Source organism: Arachis stenosperma, chromosome 4 (assembly GCF_014773155.1).
Source record: "Arachis stenosperma cultivar V10309 chromosome 4, arast.V10309.gnm1.PFL2, whole genome shotgun sequence".
Lineage (NCBI taxonomy): Eukaryota > Viridiplantae > Streptophyta > Magnoliopsida > Fabales > Fabaceae > Arachis > Arachis stenosperma.
In genome coordinates this window covers 142,815,573-142,836,775 of record NC_080380.1, presented here as the reverse complement: position 1 = coordinate 142,836,775, position 21,203 = coordinate 142,815,573, and the positions used below count along the sequence as shown (strand labels likewise).

Sequence of the window (21,203 nt, the reverse complement as noted above, 5' to 3'; positions counted from 1 at the left end):
CGCCGAATGAGGTCGTCGTTGGAGGAGGTCGTCACCGGAGGATATCAGTCAGAGGAGGTCATCGCCGGAGGAGGTCATCGCCGGAGGAGATCGGTCAGAGGAGATCGTCACAGAGAAGATCACTGTGGCAGCCACTCAACCTTTACGTTTCAACGAAAAAATGAGAATTGAATTAGGGTTAGGCTTTTTTATATAGCAGTGATAATGGCGTTTTAAAACCGCCAGAATCAATAAAAACTGCCATTAAATGCAATTCAATTATGGCAACTATAAAAAACGCCATAATATACGGAAATTACGGCAATTTTACGAAACCGCCGTAATATTAATGCCATTTTATGTCCCTTTTTTTGTAGTGGAAGAAAGCTACGACTAACTTAGTCTCTCAAGTAGGTCAGATAGAAAAATTGAATCTCCATCTCAGGTTGCATGATCAAGAGTGTTGCTAGCGTAAAAAGTGCACTGCCCTAGTTGCTAAGCTCATAAAGATTGACTTGGGAAAAAAGATTGAATAAGCAACATTTATTGATACTAATCTTAAACAAAAAACTTAACTTTTGTTCTTATGCATATATTTATTTCAATCAAACTTTGATGATCACCTTTGAAGGTTTGGGTGGTTTTAATTAGATAGTCATCATAATTCTAGTTGCCATTAAATTTTGAATTTTTAGCTAAATTTTCGAATATTTTTTTTGTTGGATTTTCAACATTTTTTAGATTAAATAATTTATACTCTTAACAATTTATTAGATTCTTATTTTGAATGTCAAAGAACCTAATTTATTCATTAATAAATTTTTTAAATATATATAAATGTGCACATCATTTTTTCAAGCTACTCAATTTTTCTATAAACATATTAACATCAATGCAAGTTTCATTGTTTGTTACATCTATTTGGTTATAGTAATCCTGTAATTATTAAAGACACATCTATTTGGACCTGTGCTTTTTTATCCTCCTCCTTCGAAATTTTTTTATTCTTGTAAAAATTCTCATAATCTGCCAAGAAAAAACAATAAACATCAATTAGAAAACACAAAACTAAACTCAAACAATTCCTGAAGCAAACACAATCATCTAAGTTTAGCAAATAAAAACAACAACTGAAACAGTTTCATTTTCGCTATTAATATAGACACATCTAGTATACAAAATGGCACTATCAATAGTTTAATTTCTTAGGTTAACTGGTTTTATATCTAACAATTATCATAAACTAATTTCAGCTGCACAAACCAAAAATTAAGACAAAGAAATATGAGTTAATTTAAAACCATAAGCATAGTTTGAATGTAAAAAAAGCATTCACCAAAACGAAAGTAATACATAAATTAAAATACATAACAACTAGAACAACTTTTTAGAAATTTAGTTTTATCTTGGTGTTTATGTTACAATGTAAAGACATGATATAATTCTTATGCTCTACATATGTCCTCAATCAATGAAAAACTATGGTGCTCTCAACTTTTAACCTTTTGGATTTTTAAGAAGGAATATATATAATGAGAACTAGACACCAACTAAAAACTAGTAAAAAAATATAAATATATAAGTAGCCAAAATATGAATATGTAAATCTTCATAATTTTATTTCATAGAAGCAATTAGAATGAATTTAATAAGTATATGAAGTATGACAAAAATAAGAAGCCACATAAGTCCCAAATATAAAATACATTTTTTCAGTAAAAAGACCTGCAATTTTACAAAAAAAATATATAAAAATATCAAAAAATTCCAAAACATCCAAAACACCTTTTTTCAAATATGAAAAATTTAAGAAAAAATAAAAAAATAAAAAAATAAAACAACACTGTAAGGACCTCGTTAATTACCGTGTTGGTGGGCATACATCGGGGAGAGAAGATGATCTGTGAATCGCGAGGGAAAGGGCTGTGGCGGTGGTGGGGAGAAGGGTTGCGGCAGTAAATTACAAATCGCAAGGGGAGGAGAGTTGCGGTGGTGGTGGGGGATCGTGTGGGAAAGGGCTGTGGCAGTGGTGGCGACGCTGTGAATTGCAACGAGAATGGCGATATGGTGGTGGTAGGCTGCAAATCGCAACGAGGAGGGCGCTGTGGTGGTCGATGTCGCTGCGAATCGTGACAAGAACGGCTCTGCGGCAGTCGGCGGTGTTGCAAATCACAAAGGAGACATTGCGGTGGTTGGCGACATTTCGGTGACAGTGTAAGTTCCAAGTGCAAAGAAAGTCAGAGAAGAGTGAGAAGATTTAGGGTTGCGTGACTCCTTGATTCACGAGGGTTAAAATCCTAATTTTCAAAATCCTAATTAATGGATATCAATACATTTTTAATTTTAATTAAAAAATAATAATTAATAATTATTGTCAATAGTTGGCAGATTAATAATTAGATACTTATATTTTTCCTTATGTGTATATTAAAAATTAACTACTAAATTAATAATTTATAATACATATTAAAATATTTAAATTATATAAAATATAACACACACACACACATATATATATATATATATATATATATATATATATATATATATATATATAACTAATTTGGTTATTAATTTTTGTATGTACATAGATTTTAACAAAAATAAATAGGATTTTAGAGATGAATATCTTTTCATATGAATTTTTTACATGAATTTATGATTGCATGCGTGATATTATCATTAATTACTTAACAATAATCAAATGCAATTAATTTTGATTGCATAATTGATTTATATATCTTATATTTTAGCTAAAAAGTGGTCTAACAACACTGTTAAAATATATTAGAAATATAAAAAAAAAACTTATTTTTCAACAATTTTAGTAAAAAAACAAAATTATAATATTATAATTTTATTTTTTACTAATTTTCTTAGGACACTTTCTTATACCTTTAGTTTTTTTAATTGTAAAGAAATAATAATTTTACATTAAAGACAAATAAAATAAAATGACCTTAAAAAGTGTGTTTGTAAATGACAACAAAGTATTCATTCCGCTGTCAATTTGCAAATATAAATTGCTATTATATTTTCAAAATTAAAATCTAATAAAATTTAAATTTTAAAAGTGCAGATTTTCTAGTTGATTATTCAATGATGAATTGATGATGATTAATTGAAAGTGATATATGTATGTAGTGTACTTGCAAGTTGCAAAGAGAACAAAGAATCTTAAGTACGTGTTGCCAAATTCAAAGTAGAGTATTCGTACACAGTACACACCTAAATGTAGTATTGAAAAACCGTTGCCACATTCATCCCAAAATATCCATTCAAATGGGATTTCCAGATTTTTGTCACTGCCATGGCCCAAGCAACTATATATGTCATTACAACTGCTTTTTCAACAAACTTATTAGAGGTACAAATTATTTATGTAAATAGGGATTTGCTAATATTTTTATCCTAAAAAAAATATAGTTTTATGATTTTTTTAAAATTTTTTATGGTATATTTTAGTTTAACAAATCAATGACTAATTCGTTTCATTTAACAGTTTGTCATTAAATAATGAGTTATTGCACATATGAGATGGAATTTAAACTCCTAATACTTATTTAAACAGATAAATGAGTTAATTATTTGACCAATCTAAATTAATTAGTTGTATGATTTTTTAGTACAAAAATTTTGTTATGTAATATATTTGTTTTCTTTTAGTTTCTCTTTCCTTAATCTTTTTCAAGTGAATTTAAAAAAAAATTTTGCCAATGACCATATCTTTAAACCAAAAAGGAAATTTTGGAGATTAATTTTTGCTTAGAATTTTTTTTTACACCTTTTAAATATTTATTCAAATGTTACAACAAATATTCACATAAAATGCATAAATCGTTTGTTAAATATATAAATTTTTTTTGTCACTTATTAAAAAATATATTATTTATTAGTTATTTTTCTCGCATTTTTTCAAATCATTTAAAGAGTTATTTTATTAATAACATCTTTTAGGTATCTTTATATTAGTGACGAAATCTTTTAAATAGTGAATTGATAGTTAGTCATTTTTTATATTATACAACTTTTTCACATTAATTAGTAGGTTGATCGCCTTAATTGCAGTCTATTTTTAATCTAAACCTCATTCAATCCATCAAAATAAAAAAAAATCAATCAAATGACTATAATTTGGTTTGAATTGGATTTTATTTCTAACAAACCTTATTCTTTACTTATTATAATATGCTCAATTCATTTCATTAATTATGTATTATCTTTTTCGTTGATAACATTTTATAAATATGAAATGAATTAAATTTATTATTTATTCTTATTTAATTTACCAATTTAAATTAATTTTATTTTTTAAATACATAAAATTTATTTTTTAAAACCAAATAAATTAATTTAACAGGTATTGTCATCTCGTCCCAAGGATTGCCATCAAAGCTTCCTTTACTTCTTAAATGGTTAGTCAAATGCATGTTATTAATGTTGTTACTTGAAAGCATAAAACCCAGAGCATGTCAACTTAATTAGTATATATATCCTCTTATTTATTTTTTCTGCTTTATAAATCATCATAAAAAACAAATTAAAGCTTCAATGAAAACAGCGCAGCCCTATATATATAGAACAAAAATGTCAGGGAATATAATGTTTAACCTTTAGTAGGCATGTGCCACCAAACTATTAATATATATGTGCAAATGTGCAACGTTACAACAAAGTAATGACAGTAATAGAATGTAACTATACATATATAGTTTTTCTTCAGTGCACATGCGGTTGCAACATGAATATCATAAAAAAGTCCATGATCGTGGATTAGGGGTGGCTGGCTAGGGTAGAATAGGGTTTGGAGTCAACCCTAATTCTAATCGTAGGTTGAGATTTTTATATAAACTCAATTTTATTTTATCTGTTGGCTGAGAATATTTTAACCCTAATCTTATCTGTTTTTAACTCGCGGATACCCGATTTTACCTACGGGTTACGAAAAATGTGCAACATTATTATATAAGTTGATGATAATTTAAAATAAAACTGACTTTTATGTAAAAAAAAAATATTAAATTATTAATTAATAATTTTCTTTTAACGACTAAAGATCTTTTGCATTTATTGAAAAGTTTTTAGTTCAACATCCTCTTGAAATAAGTATGTATGAAAATCAAAACATGACGTGCATGTAATTACCATTTTCTCTACTTATAATTGGTGTTCTCCTATGGAATTTGATTTCACTCACTTCAAATTAGGTTTAGATATTCACGTTTTGTTTATTGCCAAATATTCTGATGCCAATCCCACACGGCCACATCCCAAATAGCGTTGTCTAGTGAAAATATATGAGATGGATGGGTCCAACATTATAGTGATTTAGCAAATCATACAACTTTGTTTTGTTGTCTTGTCCTCGCTGTTCATAACAAATCACGTTATTTTACCATACCATACAATAATATGTCTTTTCTTTTCTTTTTGTATTTTGAGAATAAATCAATATTTGGTGATATAAAATGTACAAATATAATTACACATATGTCTTATGTTAAAATGATTTCTTTTATGTAACAAGAACCAAATTATAAATTTTTGGTCATAACAATTTTAATATTATGGCATAAAATTATTTATACAAAAAAGTTAAGCTTATAAGTAGATGTACCTAAATAGTAATATATCTTACATATGACTGGACTGCATTATATGAGTTGTATTTTTAAGGTTTAATTATTCTATTGGTCTTTATAGTTTCACTAAATTTTTAATTAGGTCTCTATATTTTTTTTCTTTTCAATTAGATCTCTATATTGCTTTAATTTTTTAATTAAGTCTTTCTTAGTGTAAAAAATATTAAAGTTAACTGAATATTTTTTCGCAAGTTGAAGGTATTATAATTAAAAATTTAATTAAATATTTGACTGATATTATGTTAATTTTAATACTTTTAACATGAAAATGGCGTAATTACAAAATTAAAAGTAGTGTAGAGACTCAATTAAAAAAAATATAAAGATTTAACTAAAAATTTAATAAAATTATAGCAACACACTAATTTAACCTATTTTCAACATAGGAAAAATAACTATTTATTTTTAACATAGATATCATACAATATACTCGCAAATAACTATTTATTTTTAACATAGATATCATACAATATACTCGCAATGCACTATATGTCTAGTCTTTTTTGTTGGACAAATCGACTGAGTCTTCATTCTTCAACAACGCTATGTAGTCCACCGTTTTTTTCTTTCAAACAAATGAAACTATGCTTGTCGGACTTAGATCATTTTTTGTTTCTGGTAGGTCATTTTTGGTCAGGAGTTTCTGGTAGTTTATCTTAGCACTTCCCTAAACTTTTAGCTTATATGAGCTTCAGTATCTTGAAGCCGACTAGGCCCAGGTAAACAAATTGGAAACCAGAAAACCAAAAATAAGAAAGGTACTTAGGGATTCTTGCCCAAAACAATGGGTTCGGGGTAATGATTTGTTCCCAAATCGCCAAAAAATGAAAAAAAGAAAGGTAGTTTAGGAGTTCTTGACCAAAACAATGGACCAGGCGTTAAGATTTGTTTCCAAATCACCAAAACATTAAAAAAAATTCTTTTCCAAATGACCAAAATGTTAAAAAAATTGATTTCCAGACATGCATTTTAATACCTAAGTAGATTTTTGCAGCTAAAATTTTGCACCTAAGGTACTTCTTAATAATCTCCACCCGATGCTTAGAAAGAGCAAGTTTACGAATTCTCTCATCCGGAGGGACGATGCTCTCAACAAGAGAGGAACCATAGAATCCTGGGTTCTGTTTCATTTGAAACTCAGTTTATAAATGTTTGAATTGCTCCCATCTTACTCACGAACTCATCATCCATACCTCCTCCCACCTTATCCATCTAGGTTATCAGCATTTCTTACACCACCTGAAACAAACAACTTAGTTAAACTAAGATCAACTTTGCTCAGCACACCTAGCATATGCATATCAACTCATACAATGTCAGATAGTTAACAAAATACTAAACAGTTAGTCTGCAACCCCCTTTTTCTACCTCTCTAAGCTTCTTGTTTTCTCGGACATGTTGACCAAAGTTAAGCCTTCATCGGCTTCACCATCCTCTCTAAATCATCAACCCTAGCACCATTTGTCGACCTAATAACCTCTCCACTCATCTCCATCCAACACGCAACATGACTAGACCAAACATGGGTATAGACCCTATAGAAGGAACCACCATCTCCCTTAATTCCCATCCAAGCCCAGGCTTCAAAGTAGACAGTTTCAACTTAATTGGAAAAATCATCACAGACAGAGAGCTAAAGTATAAGGCCATCAAGAACTCAATCCTAGGAATGTGGGACAACCCAAAGGATGTTACCATCTCAGAAGTTGGAAGGAACAAGGTCCTCATAAGCTTTAAAGACAGTCACACAGAAAACAGATTCCTGAGGAATGGTCCGTGGAATATCAAGGGATACCTAATGAACCTTCAAAGGTGGTTGTACGGGGATGCTGTACTGGATGTCAGCCACGACTTTATGGAATTCTGGATACAGGTGCATGGGCTTCCTGTAGAAAGATTAAATGCTGAAACTGCCAAAACCATAGGAGACATAATCGGAATAGTGGGAGAAGTGAAAGACCCCATAAAAGAAGGCACCCTACAAAGGAACTTCCTAAGACTCAGAGCAGCCATCAATATTACACAACCTCTTCAGACAGGATTCTAGTTGAATAGAGGAAACAAGCCCAAGTCTTGGATAAGCTTCCAGTACGAAAGACTACAGGACAACTACTGCTTCAAGTGTGGAATCATTGGCCATGAGAAGAGAAACTGTGGCAAGCCTCAAGCGATGGCATGTTGGGACCGTACTAAACCAAAGTATGATGTAGGGTTAGGAATGGAAAGGGCAAGGCCGCTGCACTCGCCAAGGGAGGAAGAAACATGGGAGCAACAAATCAGGGAGAACAAAGTAGCGCATGGAAATCAAACGCTGGAGGATGAAGGTGTCAATAGCAAAAGCACCGAAAATGACCCTAAGAACCAATGGGTAAAAGGAGTAGAAGAAGTAGAGGTCACTTCTGGAGAGATTAAAACAAAAGAGACAGATGGAAGAGGCGGCGAAAAGATGGAGGAGCAGAGAGGAGCTATTCCACTGCCATAAGAAATTTGGCCAGAAGATAGAGACATACGCCTGCTGAACCTACTAGAAACAGCAGTTCACAACTTACAAGGAATAAAAGGTAAAAATTTGATGGGAGGAGATAAAGCTTCAAGAAAGGAGAAGAGGACAGGTTTGGAAAGCATCTATTAAGAGGAAATTAGGATCCAAGCTGGGCCATCAAACTGGATGAGGCCCAACTCACCACAAGTCCAAGACAAGAGAAGCAAAGAAATGATGGAAGGAAAATCAAACAATAATAGTCCAAGTAAACCTCAATTCTCAATAGATTTACTTCACCCGGGGCAAGAGCCCGCATGAGCCCAATGAGGAGGAGTTTGCCAATATGATCATCAATCCAACCCCTCACTCGGGACCATGGAAACATGAAAGGGGGAAAGAAGGTAGGCAGAACGAAGAGGTCAAGGAAGGGGACAAGAACAATGTCAACCTTAGATGGACTACAAGAGAAGAAGTTGAAAAGTGAAAAAAAGAAATGAGCCAGGAGAAAAAGCAAGCATACAAAAATCAGGATGGAGTCACCTACTATATTGAACTGGCTCCGGATGATGAGATTATTGAATCTGAAGCAAGCAATCAAGTTAACAAGGACATGAAAATATGGGAAAAAATACTTAGCATAGGTATGCATTACAACCTGAAGATCAAGAGGAAAAGAGAGCACTCAGAAATTAAAGCTCTGACCAACTGTAACTGGGAAGATGACCAAGAGTCCAGGAACAGCAAACGAAACAAAGGAGAGGTACAGCATGGAATCAACATGGATTTAGACGTACAAAAACCAACTCACAAGGCTGAGGAGGCGGGCCCACACATGCCCCCACCCAACTATGATTATCCTAAGTTGGAACTGTCACGGTATAGCGGCGACTGCGACAGTGTCCGAATTAAAAAATATGTACAAGAAGCACAAGCCGACCATTATTTATTTGATGGAAACTAGATGTAAGAGAAAGAATGTAAAGAAGTATGCTAGGAAGCTTCAGTTTAGGAGTAGTTTTTGTGTAGAACTCCGGGGCTTGTCCGGGGGTCTTTGCCTTCTATGAAATGAAAAAGTTAGTATTTCAATTTATTCTTGGTGTCAGAATTATATCATTGTAGACATAAAGAGCAATAACAATCTGAACTAGAAGTGTTGCTTTACATATGGCAATCCAACTTTCAAACAGAGAATGAGAACTTGGGAAGCTATTATTGAGTCCAAGGACTTTATGGATGAACCAAGTTGCTTCATAGGCGATTTCAATGATATTCTTCATCAAGAAGAGAAGATCGGTAAGCACCCCAAACCACGCATACAAATAGAAGAACTCAGGAATCTAATGAACAAGAAGAACCTCATGGACCTGGAACTCAAAGGCAATAAATTCACATGGTTCAGTAATCCAAGAGACGGCTTTGTGACAATAGAGAGAATAGACAGAGCTCTAGTAAACTGAAAGTAGAGGCAGATCTTCAACCATGCCAAATTGATAGCTCTACCAGCAATATCTTCATACCATTGCCTTTTACTACTCAACATAGAACCGAATCAGAAGGTACATAGGCAGTTCAGATACGAGGCCTACTGGGATGATAAAGAGGAGTGCAAGAAAGTAATAAGAAAGGCGTGGACATCCAAGGCACAAGGTGGAGAGTGGAACAAATTTATGGAAAAAACCAGGTGGAGCTTCAAAAGAGCAGACATGGAGATTACTAGATGGCAACATAAAATTCAAAATCTCCAAAACTCCCATCACAACCCAAGGCAGCAGCAGCAAATTGAGAATGCTAAACAAAGAATTAGAGAGCTATGGAGGCAAGAAGAAAAGCATTGGGCTCAAAGGGCTAGAGTGAAATGGCTCAAATGGGGAGACCGAAACACGGCCTTCTTCCACGCTTCAACCATTCAAAGGAGAGACAGGAACTGCATTGATAGGCTGAGGGATGCAACAGGGAGATGGGTACAAGATCAGGAGAAAATCTTGCAGCTCATAGAAGACTACTACTCTAAGCTTTTCACTTTTAACGGGTAACCTAATTTAGCAGAATGTATAAAAGAGATCCCCAGAAGAGTCACTGAAGAAATGAATGCAGATCTCTGGAAAGAAGTTATAGAGGACGAGATCAAACAGGCATTGTTCAGTATGGATGGTACCAGAGCTCCAGGGCCAGATGGATTAAACGGCCTTTTTTATCAGAACCATTGGAGCACCATAAGCAAAGATGTATGTGCTGTGGTTAAAAAGTTCTTTGAAGGAGGCTTTATACCAAAACAAATCAACGAAACACAAGTGGTGCTCATCCCAAAGACTAAGCAAGCTGAAACCTTGAAGCAGTTGAGGCCCATAAGCTGCTGCAACTACATCTACAAAATAATATCTAAGGTGATTGTGGCTAGATTGCGGGGAATCATAGATAAGATCGTTTCACCAACCCAAAGCGCTTTTGTCAGTGGAAGACTCATTCAAGACAACATAGTCATAATCCAAGAAGCAATTCACAGAATAACAAGTAAAGGGAAAGAAGCCACAAAGGACTTAGCCATCAAACTCGGTATGAATAAAGCTTATGATAGGATGGAGTGGAAGTTCATAGAGGAAGCGCTAAAGGCTTTCGAATTCCATCAAGAATGGGTGAAGCTCATAATGGAGTGCATCGGAAGCGTGACATATAAGTTTAAGATCAATGAAGCTCTAACCAAGGAGATCATCCCTCAAAGAGGATTAAGACAAGGAGACCCCCTTTCCCCTTATCTTTTTATTATAGCTTCTGAGGTTTTTACCATTTTAATGGACAATGCCTTAAACAGAAAGATTATTACAAGAGTCAAGCTAGCACCTAAAACACCAATTATCACTCACTTACTATTCGCTGATGATTGCATTATATTTTCAGGGGCAGTAGAGGAGGAAATCTATCAACTGGTGCATATTCTGAACTAATATACCTCGGCCTCTGGACAAGTGATCAATTTAGAAAAATTAGGAATAATCTTTGGTAACCAGATTCCAATCCAAACCAGAGTCAACATAGAAGATATTCTCAACATCCCATCTTGGGACAGCCCAAGGAGATACATGAGACTCCCGGCTCATTGGGGAAGGGTGAAAGGCAAGGCTCTAGACTGGATCCTAGAAAAAGTGAAAGGAAAAATAGCAGGTTGGAAAGAAAGCCTGTTAAATCAAGCTGGGAAGGAGGTGCTCATAAAAGCATTCATACAAGCAATTCCAACATATGCCATGAGCATTCTAAGGTTCCCCAAATTCTTTTGCAATATATTAAATAACAAAATTGCAAAGTTTTGGTGGAGGAGTCAAGGAAAAGAAAGAGGGATCCATTGGAAGGCTTGGCCGAAGCTATGCAGGAGTAAGAAAGAAGGAGGACTTGGTTTTAAAGAGTTTCACCACCAGAATACGGCGTAGTTAGCAAAACAGGCTTGGAGAGTGATTAGGAACCCGAAAGCTAAATGGGTGCAAGTGCTCAAGGCCCTATATTTTTCAGATTGTGATTTTTGGGAAGCGTCAAAGCATCAAAAGGGCACCTAGATTTGGAACAGCTTACTGCAAGGGAGGGAGCTTATAAAAAAAAGGAAAATGGAGCATAGGCAAAAGAAGTGGAGTGAAGGTATGGGGAGATAACTAGATTCTTGGGTTCAACGAGCCACTCAATAAAGGAAGAATTGACAATCAAAGAGTAGAAGAATTACTAACATCCTCTAGAGATTGGGATAGAGCGAAAATCCAAAGGAGTTTTTCCCGCAATTGTAGCAGAAAAAATAGTTCAGACTCCAATAAGTAGGATCTCCAAGGAGGACAGGTTATTGTGGCCCGCCAGGAAGGATGGAGAATTCACAACCAAAATAGGGTACTATGTGGCAAAAAAAGAAGAAGACGATAGAAGTCGCATCAATAGCCCCTCATCAAGCTCAGCGTTCGAGGAACTTTGGGAAGGGATTTGGAACATAAAGGCACCCCAAAAAATCAAAATGTTCCTATAGAAGGCCGCACACAACATCATTCCGGTAAGAGCTAGTTTAAAAAAAAAAGAGATTATTGACTAATAGTGTTTGTCTGATTTGTTTGCAAGAGGAAGAGACCAGTGAGCATACTCTTTTACTATGCGAATGGACTAGAGCAGTGTGGTTCAGATCACAGTCACAATATACGCCAACAAAACAAAATATTAGATCAGTGGGTGAATGGCTGCAACAAATGTACATGAAGTGTAAAGAAGCCAACAGAGTTGAAGGGGACCAGAATTGGAGTAGAATAGGCATCACTATGTGAACTATATGGAAGGCAAGGAACAACCATGTGTACAATAATATTGAGCCCAACCCAGAGTCTACTATCAATCATGCAAGAATAACAGAGAAAGAGTACAACAGCCTAATAAAAGAAAACATATCCAAAGGCAGAGAGGATAAAAAAGGGAGGCCAATACCTATCATTTGGAGACCCCCTCCTCAAAGCTGGTTCAAGATAAACTCTGATGCTTCTTTTTCGATTGGAACCAAGTCAGGTGCAACAGCTTCAGTGATCAGAGACCATGGAGGAAAAATCCTGGGGGGATCATCAATAATGATTCAAGCAAATTCAAGCCTATCAGCAGAAGAACAAGCAATAAGGAAAGCTGTAATTCTAGTGGATAATTTAAATATTCAAAAAGCTATCATTGAAACGAATAGTCTGCAGCTTGTTCAAACTCTCAAGACAGGGTGTACAATTTGGGAAATAGACCCAATCATTCAAGACATAATTTCTATTCAAAAAAGGACTTCCAAATTGTGGTTTTACCTGGACTCCTCGGGAAGGAAATAGACTAGCTCATTCATTAACAGCTTTGAAACTCAAAAATCAACTCCCTGCTAATTAGCCAACAATTCCCCGCCACAAATTGCAGATATTATCAGAAGGGAAAGAATTGGACTGCCACTCCAAAATATCATCAACAAAGCAGAAAGCAGAATTGGAGTAGTCAATAAAGCTCACCTAGCAAACATGGCCTGATTTAAGTTATATATAATTAAATAATATATATATATATATATATATATATATATATATATATATATATATATATATTAATTGGCAGGTTCACGGGATTCAGGTCTGAAGCAGTGGAGAAGAAGAAGGCACCATTACCACAGAGAGGGTCTAGCTTTGTAAGCTGGCAGAGATTCCCTCGGAATTCTCCTCCACCAGAGTAGTGTCGTATGTCTAGGCATCATAATTATTGGAGCAGTTGTATCACTAGCAGGTTCCAGCAACCTAGCATCAGAGAGTCGGAGTAACGCCCCTCAGAGATTTTCATCTAGAAGACTTGAAGCAGGAGACTGAGTTCCGTCATCCTTCTTCACCGGAGCGAATTGGGTCACCGCCTATAGCCAACCTGATTCAGAGATATCCTCTTCTAATTCACAAGATGTTAGCTCTGGAGTGTAGCTTCTTCTTCTAGTTTAGCGCGTTTGATGAAAGTTGGGGGTTGAGAGGGAGAAGCAATTCGTAGTTTGAATTAGGTTAGAGGCGGGCGGATCTGGGTCTCGGTTCCTTTTCAGTGTGTAGTTGGGTGCCCGGCCTTTACCAGGTCCGAAAAAAAAAAATCTCCACCCAAATTTAAACGTTGGTAATGACTAAATACTGGAAAAAATACTTCAAGTTGTGTGCATGCGAGAATTTCTAATGTTTAGAATTAAAGATTGTCTAATTTATATAAAAAATAAAAAAATAGATTTTCGATTACTTTGATGGTTTAGATTTTGGATTTGTTGAACTTGTTAGCTTTTTTTTTTTTGTCGGCTATGCACTATTAGAAAAAAAAAACAAAAATGTTAAATATATATTAAAAGTAGAGTAAACATGTATTTTTGTATAAATATATATTTATTTTTAATATATATTTTATATTAATGATTAATCAGCAAACACCTAATATAATACAAAATAAAAATATAAGAATCTTTGGAGCTATGCTATTTATAGTTGAATAATAAGAAAGCCATTTCTTAAGCTAATGATAAGATGCCTTTATATTATGTTAGGTATTACATTTAATAAGGATAAAATAACACAACTAAAATTTGTGGAGAAAAAATAAATAAAATTGAACAAGAATTTAGACAATAGTATAAATAATATGACAAAAAAATAAAATTATAATCTCTCACAATACATAAAGTAGAAGTTTATAATACTCACTTACATATTATGAAAATTCATACAAAAGAATTATACATATGAAAAAATTTACTATCTTTTTTTTCTTAGTTCAACTCACTAATTCTATACAAAATATGACATACATTAACAGATGTCTTAACTCAGTGATATGAGAAACAAACAAATCACCACTTGTTCAAGTTGTCATGATACCAAATTGATCAATTTGATCTTGTCAAGTTGTCATCTTATACAACTTGATAAAGTTGTAAGACAAGTTGATAAATATCAACTTAATCTTATCATCATGTAACAACTTATTCTTTGACTAAGTCAAAGATTGCAACTAAACTAACTTATTTTTAAATTGTAATTTTTTATTAGAACTTTAGTTATGTAAGTTAGACAACTTGTCAAAATTTTTCAATTTGATAAAAACATACTTAATTCTAGATAAAGTTTAATTCTATAATATTATTTAATTTTTTTACAAACTTTAACTTGCTCACTTGTAATTTCTAGTCATTTTTATTGATTTAAAATTAAAAAAAATTTGCTTCTTTTTTCACATATTATGCAAAAGAATTACACTCTCTATATATGTTATTATATCATGTTAAAATAAAAAAAAAAAGAAAAATATAAATAAATCCGGATAAACTTCCATCAATTTTCATTCACAATAATTTTATAATGTTAAATATGAAAAATATTTATTCATTTTTACCTAATAGGTGAGGAGAGCAAGGTGTTGTCATCCAGCAAAATTTTCTCATCCAATTTTTTCAGTAATTGGAGAGAGTCTTTTTTGATGGTATATCAGTGAGTGGGATAGACATGGTGTTGAATCAAGAAAATGTCTCTGATATTATGTAAAGCTCTAAGATTAGTGATAAATAATTGAGAGTGAAGTAGTAGAGAATGAAAAAGGGTAATTACTTGAAGAAGAAGTGATTATATTGGTGGTAGCATAATCAATTTTTACACTACCAGATATTTGAACACACTTGTACACTACTACTACTACTACTACTCATTTTTTAAGATAGAACCTGACTTCAACCCTCAAGAATCTGGCTTGTTCAACTACTAACTAACTAATTAATTCTAACAGCTTTATAACTAACTGTTAACTAGTTTATGTGTCCTTTACAAAAACTGACTAAATAATTTAGAAGTTAACAAATAAACATAGAGGTAGATGAGAAAAATAAACCTAACTCACAAGTCATATAGGAAACATCTGAACAAAGGCTTTCTTTAGGATTTAAAGTATATATGTAAATTAACTCAGCACAATGAATTCGTGTTTTTCTCCTTTTTACGAATTTAGTTTAGATACAAAATTATTTTTTTTATAGTGTAAATAATAAATCTTTTATTTTTACTAAAAGAAATTGAGTAAATACTCAAATAGATCTTTAAAAGTGCGTTTGTTTTCGAGAATAGAACAAGACACTAAAAACAAGACATAAAAAACAGAGACACAAAATTTAGTGTTTTTGTATTCTGTTTGGTAATAAAATAGAACAAATTATAAAAATAAATTTTATTCTCATTTTATTTTCATTCAAAAAATTTGAGAAGAAAAATATAATAATAAAAAGTATAATTATGAAAAATTAACAAGAATAATAAAAGAAAAAATGAAAAATAAGTTGTGTCCCTTATTAGTGTCTCTGTGTCCTTCCTGTTAGGACGGGTACAAAATACACTAATTCAGTGTTTCTCGACTCAATGTCTCTGTCCATGTCTCATTTGCCAAACACAGTTTTGTGTCTCAGTGTCCCGTCCCTGTAAACAAACGCAGCCTAAGAAATTTTGCATCAACATTTTTATCTCTAAGTAAATTTTATTATGTTGAGATGCCTAAATTTTACAAAAGTAAGACATATAACTTCATACTTTAGTTAGGCTTGTTGTTTTCACTTGGACAAATAAATTCTCAAAAGTGTGACTTATTTTTGTAAGATTCAAAGACCTCAACATAATGAAATTTTTTTGGAGACGAATACGTCCGACTCAAAATTCTTTAGAAACCTATTTGGTATACCTAAAGAAATTAAATAAGAGGCAAAATAAAAAATATCAAGAATGCTGAACATGAAAACTGTGTTTGGAAGAGAGTCTGAAATTGAGAGACTGAGAGATTAAATTAAGTCTTTGTATTATATTTGGTGTAAAATATATTGAACTGAGTTATGTCTTAGTATTATGTTTAAATTAAAAATAAATATAAAAATTAAAAAAGAGTAAATTTAAAACTTAAAAAGTTAAATAAATATATTTTTAATAAAAAATATTATTAAAATTTCAGTTTTATCTCTAAAATTTTAGTTCCTATATTTTTATTTTTTAAAAATATTGAAAGAACTAAAATTTTAGAAACAGAAATTACCAAACACAATATTAAATCTTAGTTATACAATCTCAGTCAGTCTCATTAACCAAAGGCTAACAAATAGACCATAAGAATAACCTCAATTGCAACTAATGTTTTGGTCAGGACCGTGGGCCACAAAGGATCCAGACCTGAAAAACAGAAACCGTATTACTTCAATTGCAGCTTGCAAGTGGAACTTATTGAGCCTAATGGGCCTTTTTCCTCGTGGGCCAACTCTCGGTGTTTATATTTTGATTTTTTTTCAAAAACTAATAACATTGGAAAATGATAATAGAAACTTGTCAAATTACCAACTAATTATTTGATATTTATATTTTATTTTTGCTTTTTAGATCCTGTGAAAGAATAAGTAAAAACACATAAAATTGACAACTAATGCTTTTACTTTTGACTACCTTCTTAGTTATTTTTGGTGAAAGCAAATAGGAGAGCATTGATTTATTTAATTATATCTTAAAAAATAAAAAAATGAAAATGAAAATCAAATAACAACGAATATATTTGAATTGATTTATTTTTAGTTTTTTACAAATACAGAAATATAAATTATAGTTAATAATAAAAATAAAATAAATTGCCAAATGACTGCATCAGAGGTTTAAAGATTAGGTTCCGCTCTTTCTCATTTCTCTCTTTACTCTCACAACTCTCACTCACACACTCGCTAACACTTTCTCTCTCCTTTTGCGGCTAGGGTTTTTCCTTTTCAACCCTATTTTCTTTCTTCACTCCCAAATTCACCGAACCCTTTTTCTTTCCATTGTCTTCTCTACACTCTCATCTCACTCTATTTCTCTATTCATGGACTCGTTACGCGTTTAGTGGTTCCTATCTATCGTGTTTGGGGGAAAAAGGGAAGAGGGAAAAGAAAACCTCTTATTGGTGTTTGGTTTTGTTTTGGAATTCAAAGATGACTACCATGAACCCCTTTGATTTGTTGAAAGATGATACTGAGGATCCTTCTCAGCTCATCGCCAACGAGCAGCTCAAGGCTGCTGCTGCTGCCGCCACCGCCGTTCCGCCCAAGAAAGGGGCGGCGGCGGCTCCGCAGAAAGGAGGGCAGCAAAATAAGCCAGCTCAGCTCCCTAGCAAGCCTACTCCTCCTGGTCAAGCTGGTGAGTTTTGATTTTCCTTTTTTCCCCATACCCCCTTTTTTTTTTAATAATTTGATTGATTCATGTTTCGGTTTTGTTATCTTTTATGTTGTACATGATTTTTTTTGAGATGATGTGGATGGAGTATTTTTGGAATGATATTCTTAATATATTATTTTAAATGCATTTGGTATTGAACTATTGATGTGTGATTCTTATCGAGGCTTTTGGTAGTTATTGTGAATATTGAAATGTTAGTTGTTTGCATGGTGTTCTTTTGTGAGATTGAAATAGCTTATGTATGTTTTTAATTAAATCTAGTTGATTTTTTAGGGTTTTATTTGTAACATGGAATGTTTTGTGTTATGTTTGTTTTTCTTATCGTTCTCATTTTAGTACTTTCTTTCATTTTTGGGGTACATTTTTAGTTTTGTTCTTTCGCTTTGCTAGATATCTATGGTACCGGTGTTGTTTTCGTATAATGATACTATAGAGTCATATTTCTTTGTGCCTCAGATTTGTGTGTACCGATTTTTTAGAAGTCAACTTCCTTTGTTGAATTGGTAGTATTTGTAAGTGATTGTAGATTTTGTTCAAGCTTTCCTTTCAAATATTGTAGAGTTGTAATTTGATAGAAGTTGCTACAATTGGATTGTTAACATCATATATATATGTGTGGTCTGGTGATGTTTGATTCCTCTTGATGCCTGTTTGTATGATTATCTTGTTCTCATCTATTGATATTTATATTTATTTTCCTGTCTTAATAGTGAGGGAGGCAAAAAATGAGGCTTCTCGCGGAGGCCGTGGAGGTGGACGAGGTGGTGGTCGTGGAGGTGGACGGGGTCGTGGTTTTAACCGTGACTTTTCAAATGATGAGGGCTCATTCCCAGCCTCTGGAGCCCCTGCTACTCAAAGTGGTTTTGAGGAAGGAGATGGTGGGAGGACCTCAGATAGACGAGGCGGTTATGGTGGGCGAGGCCCTTACCGTGGTGGTCGCCGGGGAGACTTCAGCAATGGGGAAGCTGGAGAAGAAGGAAGGCCAAGAAGACTATATGAACGCCGCAGTGGGACTGGACGCGGGTAATGCTGTCATTAACTGGTGATTTTGATCCTGAACCTAAGTTTCTATCGGTATTAATTTCCCTTGTTCTGTTTGCAGAAATGAGTTTAAGCGTGAAGGTGCTGGACGAGGAAACTGGGGAACACAGTCTGATGAAATTGCTCAGTAAGCTCTCTTCTTACAATCCATTGCTTCTGTAACTTCAATCTTAATTATGCTTCCATTGGATTCAGTAGGATGAATTTCATTCGGTCTGCTCTGAAATTTATTTAGGGTGACAGATGAAGTCGTGAATGAAGCTGAAAAGAATTTGGGCGAGGAGAAGCCTGCTGGTGAAGATGTGGCTGATGTAAACAAGGAGAGTCTTGCTGAAGAAGCTGAACAAAAAGAGCCTGAGGATAAGGTGATTTTCTAACTTACTGAATTTTCTTTATTGATGACAATCTGTTTCATGCTTTAATGATGAATTATTCTGTCCTAATCCTTCCCTCTCCAATACATATGTCAGAAAAAATTGAATGAACTGCTACAATTCAATTTGCTGTCTACTATGACCTCCATAGGATGGAAACGAAAAACTGCAGTGTTAATATCTGTATATAGAGTTGATAATATAACATATTATATTGTTATTAAATTGTTTTAGTGTTTTTGCACTTTATTAACCATTAGGCTGTCGTTTTTCCATTAGGAGATGACTCTGGAGGAGTATCAGAAAGTGCTGGAAGAGAAAAGAAAGGCCCTTCAAGCACTAAAGACTGAGGAGAGAAAGGTTGATATCAAAGAATTTGCATCCATGCAGCCCCTATCAAACAAGAAAGTCAACAATGACATCTTCATTAAATTGGTGAGATTTAAATACATGTGAACTGTCCTTATTTCAATTATTTTCTGTTGGTTTTGCTTACTAATGTCCTTTAATCATCTTTCTTTATAGGGATCTGATAAGGATAGGCGCAAAGAAGCATTGGAGAGGGAGGAGAGATCCAAGAAGGTATGACTTCATTGCACTTGTTTGTCCATGTTTCTTTATATTTGTGCCTGCTTGAAAGATCTCATGTTCAAATATCAACATTACTTGCTTTATATGGTAGATCATATATATTGTCTAGATTCAGTTTTCAAAATTTCTGGCTAGCCTAGGCTCATGAAAGATGATGACATGTTCTGTATCTTTTTAAGACATTTTACCCCTAGGGTATGTTTAGTTGCAGGATATAAAAGGTATGGGTAAATTTCATCCAAATGTGTTGTGTGCGAATTTGGTAATTTACAAATAAAACAGATTTTGGTATAGTTTACCTACACTCTTACTATCTAAAGTCTAAACATACTTCTAGTGCAGATCTCGTGTTTCTTTGACTGTTCCGTTAACTCTACGTTCTCATGAAGTTTATCATGCAAATCACATTAGATATTTCTATGTTAGTATGTTTTATAGTTCTGAATTCGAAAATGTTGTTTCGTTAAAATTGTTTGTCTATTGTTCATTTCTAAATTCTGCAGGTTTTTCTTAAGTATATGGTTGTCACGCTTTATTTTTGTTGTTCTTTTAGTTTTCTAATGTTTCTTCATGAGCTCTGATAAATTTGTTGTCATGGCGATGTTGAATATGTACATCTTAGTTACGAATTTGCATATGGTACTTTATTTGTAAAGTTTGTACAAGATTAGATAGAAGGCATGATGAAATATTTCCATAGTTGTCTCACATAGGTAATATGAAGTTGTGTTGATATAATTTTTATTTTTTGGAAGATTCTGTTAATGTTGGTGTTTGATAGGATGTTTAGGAAATAATTACTGGAAAAAAAGATGGGAGAATCTTTGTTTGGTTTGGAATATTTTGGATTGTTTTGGTGGCTGAATCTTCGTTATCATTGTTGATATTTGCAGTCTGTCAGCATTAACGAGTTTCTGAAGCCAGCTGATGGGGAAGTCTACTATGGTGGGCGTGGCCGGGGACGCCCCCGTGGTCCAAAGGGGGGTAGCTACCGTGGCAACTCCAACAATGCACAAGCTCCCTCCATTGAAGACCCTGGTCATTTCCCAACTTTGGGTGGCAACTGAGAATTGTCCAGAACCCTTCCAAGCATATCTCTGTCCTATTTTCAGTTTTGGGTTCTCTCTTATTTGAACTTTATCAGGGAAAAAAAAAAAAAGAAAACCCCTTATGGTAGGTGGATTTCCTTAATTTAGAAGGGTCATTTTTAATTTTATGCCTTCAGATGTAAATTTAGGTTTGTTCTTCATACGGTCCTTTTATACCCTTATGCTTCTACTTTTTACTGTGTTTGACATTTGGGGGTATATGGTGGCGGGTAAGACATAAAATGTTGAGTTTCGTTTTCTTTATAGATTGACATCTCAGTTTTGCATTA

General features: G+C 33.5%; 1 protein-coding gene across 1 annotated transcript; it reads left to right on the top strand.

Moving 5' to 3' along the window:
* Nucleotides 1-17,294: 17,294 nt before the first annotated feature.
* Nucleotides 17,295-21,203, top strand: LOC130976267 (RGG repeats nuclear RNA binding protein A-like). The gene is made up of 7 exons (XM_057901085.1): nt 17,295-17,780; nt 18,530-18,842; nt 18,922-18,987; nt 19,096-19,225; nt 19,514-19,669; nt 19,760-19,816; nt 20,719-21,203. Exons 1-7 carry the CDS (start codon nt 17,576-17,578, stop codon nt 20,890-20,892), a joined length of 1,101 nt encoding a protein of 366 aa, XP_057757068.1. The 5' UTR covers nt 17,295-17,575; the 3' UTR covers nt 20,893-21,203.

Coding starts and splice junctions, on each gene's coding strand:
- LOC130976267 (XM_057901085.1), top strand. CDS start 17,576: ATGACTACCATGAACCCCTTTGATTTGTTGAAAGATGATACTGAGGAT. Junction 18,843..18,921: donor CGCAGTGGGACTGGACGCGG/GTAATGCTGTCA, acceptor TTCTGTTTGCAG/AAATGAGTTTAAGCGTGAAG. Junction 19,670..19,759: donor ATGACATCTTCATTAAATTG/GTGAGATTTAAA, acceptor CTTTCTTTATAG/GGATCTGATAAGGATAGGCG.